This window comes from Mustela nigripes, chromosome 5, assembly GCF_022355385.1.
Source record: "Mustela nigripes isolate SB6536 chromosome 5, MUSNIG.SB6536, whole genome shotgun sequence".
In the NCBI taxonomy this organism is placed as follows: domain Eukaryota; kingdom Metazoa; phylum Chordata; class Mammalia; order Carnivora; family Mustelidae; genus Mustela; species Mustela nigripes.
The window spans coordinates 17,216,789-17,232,382 of record NC_081561.1 but is presented as its reverse complement, the minus strand read 5'-3'; the positions used below and the strand labels follow the sequence as shown (position 1 = coordinate 17,232,382).

The 15,594-nt window shown below is 41.0% G+C and overlaps 1 protein-coding gene across 2 annotated transcripts in view; it reads right to left on the bottom strand.

The window, feature by feature from the left end:
* Positions 1–15,594, bottom strand: part of KDM1B (lysine demethylase 1B) — a 60,257-nt gene that overhangs the window by 37,616 nt on the left and 7,047 nt on the right. For both annotated transcript variants that reach the window (XM_059399515.1, XM_059399514.1), the window contains exons 4-6: positions 14,806–14,895; positions 14,151–14,262; positions 10,019–10,135 (exon numbers count right to left, since the gene is read on the bottom strand). In XM_059399515.1, coding sequence (XP_059255498.1) covers positions 10,019–10,135; positions 14,151–14,262; positions 14,806–14,895 — 319 coding nt within the window. The remainder of the gene's footprint in view (positions 1–10,018; positions 10,136–14,150; positions 14,263–14,805; positions 14,896–15,594) is intronic.

Sequence of the window (15,594 nt, the reverse complement as noted above, 5' to 3'; positions counted from 1 at the left end):
GAAATTTAATAAGTGAATTCAAGAAAATCTCTGGGTAGAAAGTCAACATATACAAGCAACTTGTATTTCTACATAATTGTAACAAACAACTTGAAAAAGTTAAAAATAAATTCCACTTATAATTACAGAAAAAAGCAAAATATCTAGAAATAAATTTAACAAAGGACACCTTCAGTGAAAAACTAGAAAAACACTATGGAGAAAATTAAAAAGCCTGAAAAGATGGAGAGATATACCATGCTCATGGATCAGAACAGACGTTGGGAAACATTTTCTGTAAAGGGCTAGACAGTAAATACTTTAAAGCCTGTGTATCATACAGTCTACATCACAAACCCCTTACCACTGGAGCACGAAAGCAGCCACAGACAATACATAAAGAATGAGCATGGCTGTGTTCCAATAAAACTTTATTTTCAGAGGGGAAGATGACAGCAGAGGAGGAGGACCCTAGGCTTGCCCCGACCCACAAATAAAACTAGACCATCATCAAGTCATCCTAAATATCCCAGAAATTGATCTGAAGACTGACAGAACAAACTCCACCACTAAAGCGAGAGAAAAGGCCACACTGAGGAAGGTGGGAGTGCAGAGATGCAGCTTGGGGGAGAAATGGATCCTGACCACTGCAGCAGGGAGGAGGGGCTGTGGTTGCAGAGACCGGCAAGAGACAGAATGGCACACGGGGGAGTGCACGGAGGCAACGAATCCCCATAGCAACTGGCTTGGAAAGTAAGAAAGACCAAATCTCATGAGTTCTTGCAACCAGCAGGACTTAAAGTCGGGAGTTCTAAAGGTCAATGGGGTTGACTGGGATACAGCGCGGAAGCTATCACGGTTACTCTTGGAGAGGAGGAAGGGCAAATCGTCCTCAGACACGCAGCATGGATGAAAGAGGGATCTGAAGAGCCCCTGGGGCACACAGTGGGGAGGTTCGGTGCTCATCTCAGAGCGTGTCCCAGAGAAGCGGTGATCATGGAGAGATACCTCTGGGAACAAAGGAACTGGTAGGAGCCATTTCTCTTGCCCATCCTTGGCACTGACACAGAGACACACACACGGGAACCAGCCCAGGGCCCACACTTATTACCTAACTTGCTGAGGTCAAGCCTCTCCCCAGCCCTGTGTTCCAGGAGAACCAACCATCCCAGTCACATTGGCCTAAATCCCAGCATGGCAGGCCCATGTCCCCCCAAAAGCCAGTGCAAGCCCTACCCACACTGCATCATCCCAGCCTGGAGGTTTTTGAGGCCTCGGTTCTGGTGGCAGTGATGACGGTCCCATTTCACAAGCAAACCAGAATATATCTAGTTAAAATGCACCACATCAGGCCAGGAACCAAACACTGCCCACAACGGGCAAAGAGGGCCTCTGCAGAGGACTAGCCTGAAGGATAAAGTGTCCAGGACACACCTGCAGAGTGCTCAAAAGCACACGCTGGAGACAGTCCCAGAAGCGCCAGGCCTTGGGGAACAGGAGACACTACAACAGCAGGGCACTGCAGGACCTCCTCTTCATAAGGCCACTACCCTCAAGAACAGATGTAGCTGATTTTCCCAACACACATAAACAGGCACAGAGACTTAGACAAGATGAGAAGACAGAGGAAGGTGTCCCAAATTAAAGAAAAGGAGAATGCCACAGCCAGAGCTCTAATGGAAACAGAAGTAACATGCCTGATAGAAAATTTAAAGCAATGATCATAAAGATCCTCACTGAACTTGAGAAAAGAGTAGAGAACAACACTGAAACCCTTGACCCAGAGAAAAGGAATAACATGGCAGAGTGAAATGAATTGATACAATTAACAGCAGGATGAAAGAAACAGAGGAAAGAATGAGTGATGTAGAAGACTGAGTAATGGAAAGTAATCAAGCTGAACAAAAGAGAGAAAAGACTTATGTAAATAAGAATAGACTTAGAGAACTCACTGACTTCATCAAACGTAGCAACATTCCTATTATAGGAGCCCTGGAAGAGAAAAAGGAGAGAGAGAGAGAGAAGGAGGCAGAGAATTTACTTGAAGAGATAACAGCTGAGTGGCACCAGGGTGGCTCAGTCAGTAAAGAATCCTACTGTAGATGTTGGCTCATGTCATGTTCTTAAGGTCATGGGATTGAGCCCCAATCGGGCTCTGCACTCAGTGTGGAGTCCACTAGTCTCTCTCCCTCTCCTGGCCAGCACATTCACTCTCTCCCTCAAATAAGTAAATAAATAAAATCTTATTTAAAAAAAAAAAAGGGACGCCTGGGTGGCTCAGTTGGTTGGACGACTGCCTTCGGCTCAGGTCATGATCCCGGAGTCCCGGGATCGAGTCCCACATCGGGCTCCCAGCTCATGGGGAGTCTGCTTCGCTCTCTGACCTTCTCCTCGCTCATGCTCTCTCTCACTGTCTCTCTCTCAAGTAAATAAATAAAATCTTTAAAAAAAAAAAAAAAAAAAGAGAGAGAAAGAAAGAAAAGAATAGCTCAAAACTTCCCTAATCTGGGGAAGGGAAGAGATAACTAGATCCAGGAGGCACAGAGAACCCCCAGTAAAATCAACAAAAGCCGATCCATACCAAGACATACTATAATTAGAATGGTAAAATATAGTGATAAGGAAAAAATATTAAAAGCAGTAATACAAATGAAGACAGTTATGTAGAGAAAGGAAACCCCAAAAGGCGAGCCACAAATTTTTCAGCAGAAACGTTCCAAGGCAGAAAAGAGCAGCGTGCTATATAATCAAAGTGCTGAATGGGAAACACATGCAGCCAAGAATACTCTTTCCAGCCAGGCTATAATTCAGAATGGAAGGAGAAGCAAGGACTTTCCCAGACAAACAAAACCTACAGGAGTTCACGGCAACTAAACCAGCCTCGCAAGTAATATTACAGGGGACTTTTTGAGTGGAAAGGAAAGACCAAAAATGGTTGTATGAGGGTAGGAAACACACAGGCAGTAAAAATGAGTATATCTGTAAAAAATTAGTCAAGGAGAACACAAAATAAAAGGATGTAAAACATGACACCCTATACCTACAAATGTGGGGAAGACAGGAGAAAAAACTGGGTTCAAACCTAAATGACCGTCCACTTAATAGAGACTACTATGGGACTAAAAGGTTTGTACAAACTTAATTTTGGGTAACCACAAATCAAAAACCACCAGCAAATATGCAAAGAACAAAGAGAAATAAATCCAAATATATCTCTAAAGAACACCAGCAAACTATGAAAGAGAAAAAGAAAGGATGAGAGAAAAACTTCAAAACAAATGACAAAATAATGAAATGGCAATAAATATGTATCTATCAATGATGACACTGAATGTACATAAACTAAATGCTCCACTCAAAAGACACAGTGTGACAGAATGGATTAACAAACAGGACTCGTGGGGTGCCTGGGTGCCTGCTTCTTCCTCTCTCTCTGCCTGCCTCTCTGCCTACTTGTGATCTCTGTTAAATAAATAAATAAAATCTTAAAAAAAAAAAAGAAAGAAAGAAAGAAAGAAAGAAACAGGACTCGTGTACATGCTGCCTACAAGAGACTCATTTTACACCTAAGATTTAAAGTGAGAAGGTGGAGAAACATTTATCAGGCAAACGGATCTAAAAGAATGCTGCAGTAGCAATACTTCTATTGGACAAAATAGACTTTAAAAGAAAGCCTGGGGGCGCCTGGGTGGCCCAGTGGGTTGAAGCCTCTGCCTTCGGCTCGGGTCGTGGTCCCAGGATCCTGGGATCGAGCCCCGCATCGGGCTCTCTGCTAAGTGGGAGTCTGCTTCCTCCTCTCTCTCTGTCTGCTTCTCTGCCTACTTGTGATCTCTGTTTGTCAAATAAATAAATAAAATCTTTTTAAAAAAAGAAAAAAAATAAAGCCTGTAAAAATTAACAAGTCAGGGAATGACAGATGCTGGTGAGGATGCAGAGAAAGGGGACCCCTCCTATGCTGTTGGTGGGAAAGCATGCTGGTGCAACCACTCTGTAAAACAGCATGAAGCTTCCTCAAAAAGTTGAAAATAGAGCTACCCTATGACCCAGCAATCACACTACTGGGTATTACCCCAAGACACAAATACAGTGATCCAAAGGGGCACACGCATCCGAATGTTCCTAGCAGCAATGTCCACAATAGCCAAACTATGGGAAAAACCTAGATGTCCATCGACAAATGAATGGATAAAGAAGATGTGGTATATATACACAATGGAATACTACGCAGCCATCAAAAGAAATAAAATCTTGCCATTTGCGACGACATGGATGGAACTAGAAGATATTATGCTGAGCGAAATAATCAGAGAAAGACAATTATCATATGATCTCCCTGATATGAGAAAGTTGAGAGGCAACGTGGGGGGTAGAAAAAGAATAAATGAAACAAGATGGGATCAGGAGGGAGACAAACCATAAGAGACTTTTAATCTCACAAAACAAACTGAGGGTTGCTGGGCGGAGCGGGGCAGGGAGAGGGTGGTGGGGTTAGGGACATTGGGGAGGGTATGTGCTACGGTGGGTGCTGTGAAGTGTGTAAACCTGGTGATTCACAGACCAGTAGCCCTGGGACTAATAATACATTATATGCTAATTTTAAAAAATTAAGAAAAAAAGAAAGTCTATAATAAGAATCAAAGAAGGACACTAAAATAAAGGGGACAATCCAACAAGAAAATATAACAATTGTAAATATGTATGCACCCGGGGCACCTAGGTGACTCAGTTAAGTGTCCAACTCTTGGTTTGGGCTTGGGTCACAGTCTCAGGGTCAAGGGGCTGAGCCCTACATTGGGCCTCTTGCTCAGCTCAGAGTCAGCTTGAAATTTTCTGTCTTTCTTTCTGCACCCCCCTCGCTCTTTAAAATACATAAAATCTTTTTTTTTTTTAAGATTTTATTTATTTATTTGACAGACAGAGATTACAAGTAGGCAGAGAGGCAGGCAGAGAGAGAGGAGGAAGCAGGCTTCCTGCTGAGAAGAGAGCCCAATGCAGGGCTCGATCCCAGGACCCTGGGATCATGACCTGAGCCAAAGGCAGAGGCTTTAACCCACTGAGCCATCGAGGTGCCCCTAAAATAAAATCTTTAAAAAATATATATTTATGCACCCAACATAGGAGCTCCCAAACACATAGAACAGTTAATAACAAAAATAAAGGACTAATCAATAATACCAAAGTAGTACGGCACTTTAATACCTGACTTACATGGATGGACAGATTGTCTAAACAGGACGTCAACAATGGAACAATGGTTGAGCGTTACACTGTAATAGTATGACAACTGTATCTCTTAAACTCTTTAAGAGATATATTGAGAACATTACATTCTAAGCAGCAGAATACACGTTCTTTTCAAGTACACATGGAACCATCTCCAGAACAGATCACATACTGGGCCACAAAACAAGCCTCAACAAATTGAAAAGATCAAAGTCCCACCATACATCTTTTCTCACTGCACTGCTATGAAACTAGAAGTCAACCCCAAGAAAAAAATCTGGGAAGGGCACATGGACATGAAGGTTAAGTAACATGCTACTAAACAATGAATGGGTCAACCAGGAAATACGAGAAGAAATTTTAAAAGTACATGGAAACAAGTAAAAGTGAAACACAATGATTCAAACCTTTGAGACACAGCAAAAGCAGTCCTAAGAGGGAAGTATACAGCAACAGAGGTCTACCTCCAGAAGCAAGAAAAAGCGCAAACAACTTAACCTTACACCTAGAGGAACTAGAAAAAGAACAACAAATGAAGCCTAAAGCCAGCAGAAGGAAGGAAAAAACAAAGATTAGGGCAGAAATAAGTAATATTGAAACAAAATATACAATAGAACAGATCGATGAAACCAGGAGCTGGTTCTTTGGGAAAAAAAACCCAAAAAACCAAAAGAACAACCAATGAAATTGATAAATGTCTAGATGGACTCATTAAGAAAAAAAAGAGAAAGGACCCAAATCACAAGCGAGAGAGGAGAAATAAAAACTAACCTTAAAGAAATATAAATAATTGCAATGGTATATTATAAAAAATAATATGCCAACAAATTGGACAACCTAGAAGAAATGGATAAATTCACAGGAACCTATAACCTACCAAAACTGAAGCAGGAAGAAACACAAAATTTGAACAGACCAATTACCAGCAAAGAAAGCAAATCAGTAACAACAAAAACAATAAAAGCTCCCAACAAACAAAAATCCAGAACCAGATGGCTTCACAGCTGAATTCTACCAAACATTTATTTTTTATTTCTTATTTTTTTTTAAAAGATTTTATTTGAGAAACAGAGAGAGCACAAGCAGGGGGAGAGGCGGAGGGAGAGGGAGAAGCAGACTCCTCGTTGAGCAGGGAGCCTGACAGGGGGCTCAACCCCAGCACTCTGAGATAGGACTTGAGCTGACACAGTCATTTCACTGACTGAGCCACCCTGGCGCTCCTCTACCAAACATTTAAGGAAGAGTCAATACCCATTCTTCCCACACTATTCCAAAAATTAGAAAAGGAAGGAAAACTTTCAGATTTATTCTGCGAGGCCAGCATTATTACCCTGATATCAAAACCATATAAAGACACCACAAAAAAGAGAATTACAGGCCAGTATCTCTGATGAACATAGATGCAAAAATCCTCAACAAAATACTAGCAAGCCAGATCCAACAATACATTAATTCACCATGATTAAGGAAGGGACACACATTCCCGGTCTGCAAGAGTGATTGAATATTAACAAGAGAAAGGGTAACTACTATCTACTACTATCATTTCAATAGATGCAGAAAAAGCACTTGACAAAGTACAATATCCACTCATAATAAAATCCCTCAGGTGCCTGGGTGGCTCAGTTGTTAAGCATCTCCTTTCAGCTCAGGTCAAGATCCCAGGGGGTCCTGGGATCGAGCCCCGCATCCGGCCCCCCCCTCGGTAGGAAGCCTGCCTGCTTCTCCCTCTCCGACACCCCCTGCTTGTGTTCCCTCTCTTGCTGTTATCTCTCTCTGTCAAATAAATAAGTAAAATCTTGGGAAAAAAAAATCAAAAAACAAAAACCCTCAACAAAGCAGGTTTAGAGGGAACATACCTCAACATAATAAAGGCTACATAGGAAAAACCGACAGCTGGTAGGATGCTACACACAAAAAACTTGAAAGACAACAAAAAACTGCTAGATTGGATCAACAAATTCACAGGATACAAAATTAATCTATAGAAATCTGTTGCATTTCTATACGCCAATAATGATGAAGCAGAAAGAGAAATTAAGAAAACAATTCCATTTACAACTGTGCCCAAAATAATAAGATACCTAGGAATAAGCATAACCAAAGCAGTGAGAACCTGTACTCTGCAAACTGTAAACCACCGATGAAAGAAACTGAAGATGACACAAAGAAATGGAAAGACATTCCATCCACATGGATCAAAAGAACAAATACTGTTAAAATGTCCAGAATACCCAAAGCAATCTACAGATTTAATGCAATCCCTATCAAAATACCAACAGCATTTTTCACAGAGCTAGAATGAGCAATCACAAAATTTGTACGGAGCCACAAAAGACCCTGAGTAACCAAAGCAATCTTAAGAAAAGCAAAGCTTGAGATGTCACAATTCTGACCTTCAAGTTCTATGACATGGGTGTAGTAATCAAAACAGTATGGTACTGGCAAAAAATAGACGCATTGGGGCGCCTGGGTGATTCAGCAGGTTGAGCCTCTGCCTTCGGCTCAGGTCATGATCTCAGGGTCCTGGGATTCAGCCCTGCATCAGGCTCTCTGCTCAGGAGGGAGCCCACTTCCCCCCCTCTCTGCCTGTCTCTCTGCCTACTTGTGATCCGTCAAATAAATAAATAAAATCTTTAAAAAAACAAACAAACAAAAAACCAAACCAGATGCATACATCAAATAGAATGGAGAAACCAGAAATAAACCCACAATTACACGGTCAGTTCATCTTTGACAAAGCAGGAAACCTATCCAGTGGGAAAAAGTCTCTTCGACAAACGGTGTTGGAAAAAGTGAACAGCTACATGCAAAAGAATGAAACTAGGCTGCTTTCTGACACCATACACCCAAATAAACTCAAAATGCATTAAAGAGCTAAATGTGAGACCTGAAACCATAAAAATCCTTGAAGAGAACACAGGCAGTAAATTCTCTGACATTGGCCATAGCAACATTTTTCTAGACATGGCTCCTGAGGCAAGGGAAACAAAAGCAAAAATAAACTATTGGGACCTCATCAAGATAAAAAGCTTCTGCACAATTAATGAAACAGGCAACAAAACAGTCAGTCTACTGAATGGGAGATGGTATTTGCAAAAGACTTTGCTGAAAAAGGGTTAGTATCCAAAATATATGAAGAACCGATACAACTTAACACCCAAAAAAATAATCCAACTAAAAGTGGGCAGAAGAGATGAACAGACATCTGTGCAAAGACCATATCCAGATGGCCAGCAGACACATGAACAGATGTTCCACATCATTTACCAGGGAAAGGCAAATCAAAACCACAATGTGGTATCAACTCACACCTGTCAGAATGCTAAAATCAAAAACACAAGAAACAACAAGTGTTGGTGAGTGTGGAGAAAAAGAAACTCTCTTGCACTGTTGGTGGGAATGCATACTGGTGCAGCTGGTGTGGAGAACAGTATGGAAGGTCCTCAAAAAGTTAAAAACAGGGGGACCTGGGTGGCTCAGTGGATTAAGTCTCTGCCTTCCGCTCAAGTCATGATCTCAGGGTCTTGGGATCAAGCCCTGCATTGGACTCTCTGCACAGCAGGGAGCCTGTTTCCCCCTCTCTGCCTCTCTCTCTCTGTGTCAAATAAATAAATAAAATATATTAAAAAAAAAAAAGTTAAAAACAGAACTACCCTATGATCCAGTAATTGCACTAGTGGGTATTTACCCAAAAAATACAAAAACACTGGTTCAAAGGGATACATACACTTGTTTGTTTACTGCAGCATTATCTACAACTGCGAAATTACAGAAGAAGCCCAAGTGTCCAACAGTAGATGAATGGATAAAGACGTGGTATATACGCACAGTGCAACATTTTTCAGCCATAAAAGAAGAATGAAATCTCGCCTTTCGTAACAACACGGATGATCTAGGGAGTATAGGCTAAATGAAATAAAAGTCAGTCTGAGAAAGACAAATATCATATGATTTCACTCGTATGTGGAGTTCAAGAAGCAAAACAAACAAGCAAAGGAAAAGAACAGAGAAAAACCAAGAAATAGACTCTTAAATACACAGAACAAACTGGTGGTTGCCAGAGGCGAGACAGGTAGGGCAAGGAAAAGAAGGAGGGGCATTTAGGAGCTCATTTATCATGACGAGTACCAAGTATGGACTTACTCAATCACTAGATTACATACCTGAAACTAATATAAAAAAAAAAGTTAGACATTTTAAATACTAATTACCACATGTCAAAAAAAACATATATATATAATACCAGTATACCAACTATGTCAGATTCCCAATTGCCCAAACATACCCATTCATCCCTTCTTCCTTACTAAAAGGATCCTGGTTTTGTTTGATTTTGCTCAGTTACACTTCCTTTGTCTCTACTGTTGTTCACAGCGGGTGCATGATCCTGTTCCAGCAATGAGATGTAAAGAGAAATCCACTGTTGGAACTACTGGAGGCTACTGCTTTACCAATAAAAGAGGGAGGAGCACAGCTGGCGCACCCTTCTTGGCCTCTGCCTTTCTCATCTTTTCTGCTTAGAATCTGCACACGATGGCTGACAGTGTGGCAACCATCTCCTGGTGGGACTGGAAACTAGAAGGGAGACTTTACTGGGCAGCCACACCAGCCCTGGGCAGGCTATTTCCAAACTGCTTATCATGAGGAAAAAAAAAAAAAAAAAAGTCCTCAATTGGGGTCCTGTTATACATAGTCTGATGCAATCCCAATAAAATGATCAATACAATAAATGAAAAATACACTCCATCACTCTTTAGTTACAACGAAATTAACCGACTCGTTAATGCCAAAGGAAAACCGACAGAGATCATACCTTAATAGTAGTATTCAATTTCATACCACATCTGTAGGTCCTTGCGATCTGTGGAGTGAGATGGATTTCCTTGGTAAGTTGTCTCCATTTTCTGCACTCGGGTTTTGTACACTGAACCTAGATGGAAAGCAGTATGTCAAGGTCAGTGAGTTGGTTAATCGTGAGCTGGCATGGCCATCTTCCTCCACTCGCTCTGCCATTTTTCCACAAGACCTGACCAGCCTTTTTGTACTTCTAAGTACTTTTTCCTCCCCCATCACCATCACCCATATAATTGAGCTCATGGGTTGTGAGACTGAGCCTTTGTGAACTCTCTCTCTAAAATAAATCTTAAAAAAAAAAAAAAACTAACTCAAGAGGGATCAAACATCTAAATGAAGGTCTGAAGTGATAAAAATCTTAGAAGAAAAGATCTTCGTGATCTCAGACTTGGCCAGGTTCATGGAGAGAACACCAAAAGCACAAGCAGCAAAAGAAAAAAACAGATAAACTAAACTTCAAAATAAAGAATTTTGCACATCAAAAAACTACCCAGAAGTGAAAAGGCAACCTACAGGAAAAATATTTGCAAGTCATATATCACAAGGATTTAGGATCCGGAATATATAAAGAACTCCTACAATTCAATACTGAAAGATATAAACAACCCAACTCAAAATGGGTTGTTGAGGGGTGCCTGGATGCCTCAGTCCTTAAGCGTCTGCCTTTAGCTCAGGTCATGATCCCAGGGTCCTGGGATCCTGTCCCGCATCAGGCTTACTGCTCAACAGGAAGCCTGCTTCTCCCTCTCTCACGCCCCCTGCTTGTGTTCTCACTCTCACTGTGTCTCTCCTCTGCCAAATAAATAAATAAAATCTTTAAAAATAAATAAATAAAAATGGGTTGTTTAAAAAAGATGCTTTTATTTTTGTCTGATTGCTGCATAAAGAAATAAAAGGCATCCAAATTGGTAAGGAAGAAATAAAACCATCGCTATTGGCAGATGACATGATACTATATATAGAAAACTCTAAAGACCCCACCAAAAAACTATTAGAATAAATGAATTCAGGAAAGGTTCAGAATATAACATTAATATATAGAAATAAGTCGTGGTTCTACACACTAATAATGAAGTGGCAGAAAAAGAAATTAAGAAAACAATCGCATTTATAATTACACCAAAAAGAATAAAAATACCCAAGAAAGTGAAAGACCCGTACTCTGAAAACTATAAGACATTAACAAAAAGAACTAAAGATGACACAAAAGGAATGATATACCACGCCCATGGAACTGTAACAGTGATACTGTTAAAATGTCCGTACTACCCAAAGCAATCTATAGATTTAATGCAATTCCTATCAAAATACCAAAAGCATTTTTCACAGAACTAAAATCATCCTGAAATTTGTTTGGAACTACGAAAGACCTCAAACAGCCAAAGCAATCTTGAGAAAGAACAAAGCTGGAGGTATCACAATCCCAGATTTCAAGATAAACAACAAAGCTGTAGTCATCAAAACACTATGGTACTGGCACAAAAACACAGAGGTCACTGGAACAGGATAGAGAGCCCAGAAATAAACCCATATTTATATGATCAATTAATCTACAACGGGGATGCAAGAACATACAAGGGGGGAAAGACAGTCTCTTCAATAATGGTGCTGAGAAAACTGGACAGCTACATACAAAAGAATGACACTGGACCACTTTCTCTCAGCATACACAAAATAAACTCAAAATGGATGAAAAGATCTAAATGTGAGACCTGAAACTGTAATACTTCCAAAAGAAACCAGGGGCAATAAAGTTCCTGGACATTGGCCTTAGCAACGTATTTATGGATAGGTCTCCTGAGGCGAGGGAAACAAGAGCAAAAATAAACAATTGGGACTACATTAAAATAAAAGGCTTTCACACAGTGGAAAAACTATCATTAAAACCCAAAGGCAACCCAGCGAACAAAAGACATCTGCAAATGATATATCCAGTAAAGAGTTAATATCCAAATTATATAAAGAACTTCTACAACTCAATACCCAGAAAACAAATAATCTGTTAAAAATGGCCAGAGGACCCGAATAGACATTTTTCCAAAGAACACCTACAGCTGGCCAAGAGACCCATGAAAAGATGCTCAACATCACACATCATCAGGGAAATGCAAATCAAAACCACAATGAGATCACCTTACACCTGTGAGAATGACTAGTATTAAAAAGACAAGAAATAATTAGTATTGGTGAGAATGTGGAGGAAAAGGAACACTCGTGCACACTTTCCTCCACATTCTCACCAATACTAATTATTTCTTGTCTTTTTGCATTGTTGGTAAGAATGCAACTTGCTGCAAGCACTGTGGAAAACATACGGCGTTTCCTCAAAAAAATAAATAGAATCACCATAGGATCCATCCAGTAACTCCACTCCTGGGCTATCTACCCAAAGGAAATAGAAACACTAATTTGAAAAGACACACGTGCCCTATATTTACTGTAGCACTATCTAACATAGCCAAGATATGAAAGCAGTTCAAGTGTCCATCAAGAGATGAATATAAAAGAAATGATACACACACAGAATGGAATATTACACAAACCTAGAGAAGAATGAGATTTTGCTATTTGTCACAACATGGATGAACTTAGAGAACAGTGTATTAAGTGAAACGAATCAAAAATAAATACCATAGGATTTTGGTTACATATGGAACCTCAAAAACAAATGAACAAAAAAGCAGAAGAGACTCTTAATGACAGAGAAAAAACTGGCTAGGAGGGTAGAAGCAGGGGTGAAACAGGTGAAGGCAATTAAGAGCTACAAACTTCCAGTTACTGATTAATTAATAAGTCACAGAAACAAAAAGCATAGCGCAGGGAATATAATCAAATAATTTTTAAAAAATGGGCAAAAGACTTGCACAGATATTTCTCATTACAAAAATGCGAATCAAAACCACAATGAGATACTCCCGCCAGGGGTATCTATCACTGATGCCTACCACAATAGCTAGAATCAAAATAATGGGAAACAAGAGTTGGTGGACATGTGGTGAGTTTTGAACCGCTACACAGTGCTGCTGGGAATGGAGACTGTGTAGCAGTTTGCTACGGAAGAGTCTGGCAGTCCCTTAAAGGGTTAAAGAGTTACCATACAACCCAGTAGTTTTATTGCTAGGTATATGCAAAACAGAATTGAAAACAGGTATTCAAATATTCATGCACAAATGTCCACAGGAGCAACTGTATGCAATAACTAAGAAGTGAAAACAACCCAAATGTCCAACAACCAATCTGTCCAACGGACCAGTACCCGTGAAAAGGAATGAATTACAACACACATGAACTTAAAAACATGATACCATGTGAAAGAGGCTGGTCATAAAAGGTCACATACTGCATGACTCCTTCATATAAAACATCCAAAATAGGTATCTCACAAAGATCAGTGGTTGCCAGGGGGTAGGGGAGAGGGAACGGAGGGTGACTATTCGAGGCGCGCAGGCTTCCTCTATGAATGGTGCGAATGCCTTGGAATTACCATTTGGTTGCACAGTATTATCAATGTACTAAATGGCATTAAATTGTGCACTTGAAAATGGTTACTTTGGGGGCACCTGACTAGCTCAGGCAAGAGCTTGCAATTCTTGATCTTGTGGTCATGAGTTCGAGCCCCACGCTGGGTGTACAGAGTGATTAAAATAATAAAACTAAAAAAAAAAAGTTTGTTATGTGAACTTTGCATTGATAAAAATAATTTTAAGTATGTAACAGAGAAGCTCAAAATTACTTATAATATTTTAAAAATTAACAAATCACTTATTAAATAACATAGTTACCTAATAGATACAATCACTAAATTATATTGTCAAAGAACGGCTAAATGGAAAAGTAAAATTAAATCGATAAACTAAAAGCTACAAAAAATTATACACAAAGTATGATTTTCGACCTAACTACGATCTATACGCTTCTTCATTTTACTGTGTGAATTACCAACGTTTCCAACAGAAATAAAAAATGTGATGTTTTAACAGACCCAGAAAGAAGAATAAGTGTAATAACAGAAAGATTTCCTAAAAATCAGTCAGGTCATTCATTCCTGTCTTTCGCCCCACAGATGTTTTCCAGAACAATACACTTTTTACCCAGTAGGGGAGCTGCTGGTCCGCCATGAAAGCTTTGGGACTAGGTTCGGTTTTTCCATTGCTAGTCCATATTTTTTTCCAGGCCATATATTTGTCATATCCGTCCTTATGGCTGAAAAGAATAAAAATAAATATATCAAGCTAGAAGTTCACCAGGGTCTCCAAACAGGAGGCAGGTCAGCAAGTCTTCTGTAAAGGATTTAACTGGCCGTATCATAAAGAGAGGGCGAGTTATCTCAGCCCCCCTTCAAACGGGTGATCAGGAAGGGTGCGTTCCTTCTAGTTTAGGATAGAAAACTAGGAAGACAGGATGGCTCCCCATCTGTCTGGCACCCCGCAGTTCTCAGCCTCCTCCCCCAAATCTCTGCATCGCTGGCCCCATGCACAGTCACAGAACAGCCGAGCAGGGCCCAGATTTTTCAGAACCTGCAGACTAGAACCTCACGGCAGGTGTCTTCTGAGCCCCGAACGTGCACACGCACAGCACCCACACACCCAGCCACCGCATGAGAGTTCTGCACAGCTCTCATCGGCTCAGACGTGGCTGAAAGGGTGGAAAATTTCAGCAAGCCCGGGGGCTCCTTCTGCAGCCCCCCACCCCACCCTCCCGCCACATCCCCTGGACAGCACAAGCTCCAGCAATTAGGGAACAAACCTTCGGTAGTAATGGTCAAAGCATTCGTTACAGAAATGCTCCCCGCAGGAGAGGTGATACCATCGGGACGTGTAGCCGTTTTTGGCACATCTGAAAATAGCAAAAAATGTGTAGCTTTGGTAATGAGTAAGCATTCTTTCTTGCTTTTTCAAAACAAGTCTTAAGCACATCCTAGGAGCCCATTTTGTACCATGTCCACTTAGAATCCTAATGGCCAAGAGCAGATGACCGGGAAACTTAAAAGGATGTCAGATCCACAATAAAACCTGACGAAGACAGAGGGACTTAAAGACCACCAATACCGAACCCAGCTGGCCGCAACCACAAGGGCTCGAGGACATGGGCTCAGAAGTTTTATGGAGACTCCCCCAGGGCAATGAGTTTTAGGACATGAAAAGGAGTGTCCCCGTGCTTGCTGCAAGCGGCACAGGTACAAAGGAGACAAGGACCGTTTCCAGCAGGAACATATGGCCCAACACGGAACCGCCAGCTGCAATCCGACCATCAGACAGGCTCTCCAGAGACCAGAACCTGTCGTCACACGGCCATGAACGTAGCCAAGGAAGGAGCTAACACCATCACCTCTCTGTGCTTAAAAAATAAAAATGGGGGCGCCTGGGTGGCTCAGTGGGTTAAGCCGCTGCCTTCGGCTCAGGTCATGATCTCAGAGTCCTGGGATCGAGTCCCACATTGGGCTCTCTGCTCAGCGGAGAGCCTGCTTCCCTCTCTCTCTCTCTGCCTGCCTCTCTGCCTACTTGTGATTTCTCTCTGTCAAAGAAATAAATAAAA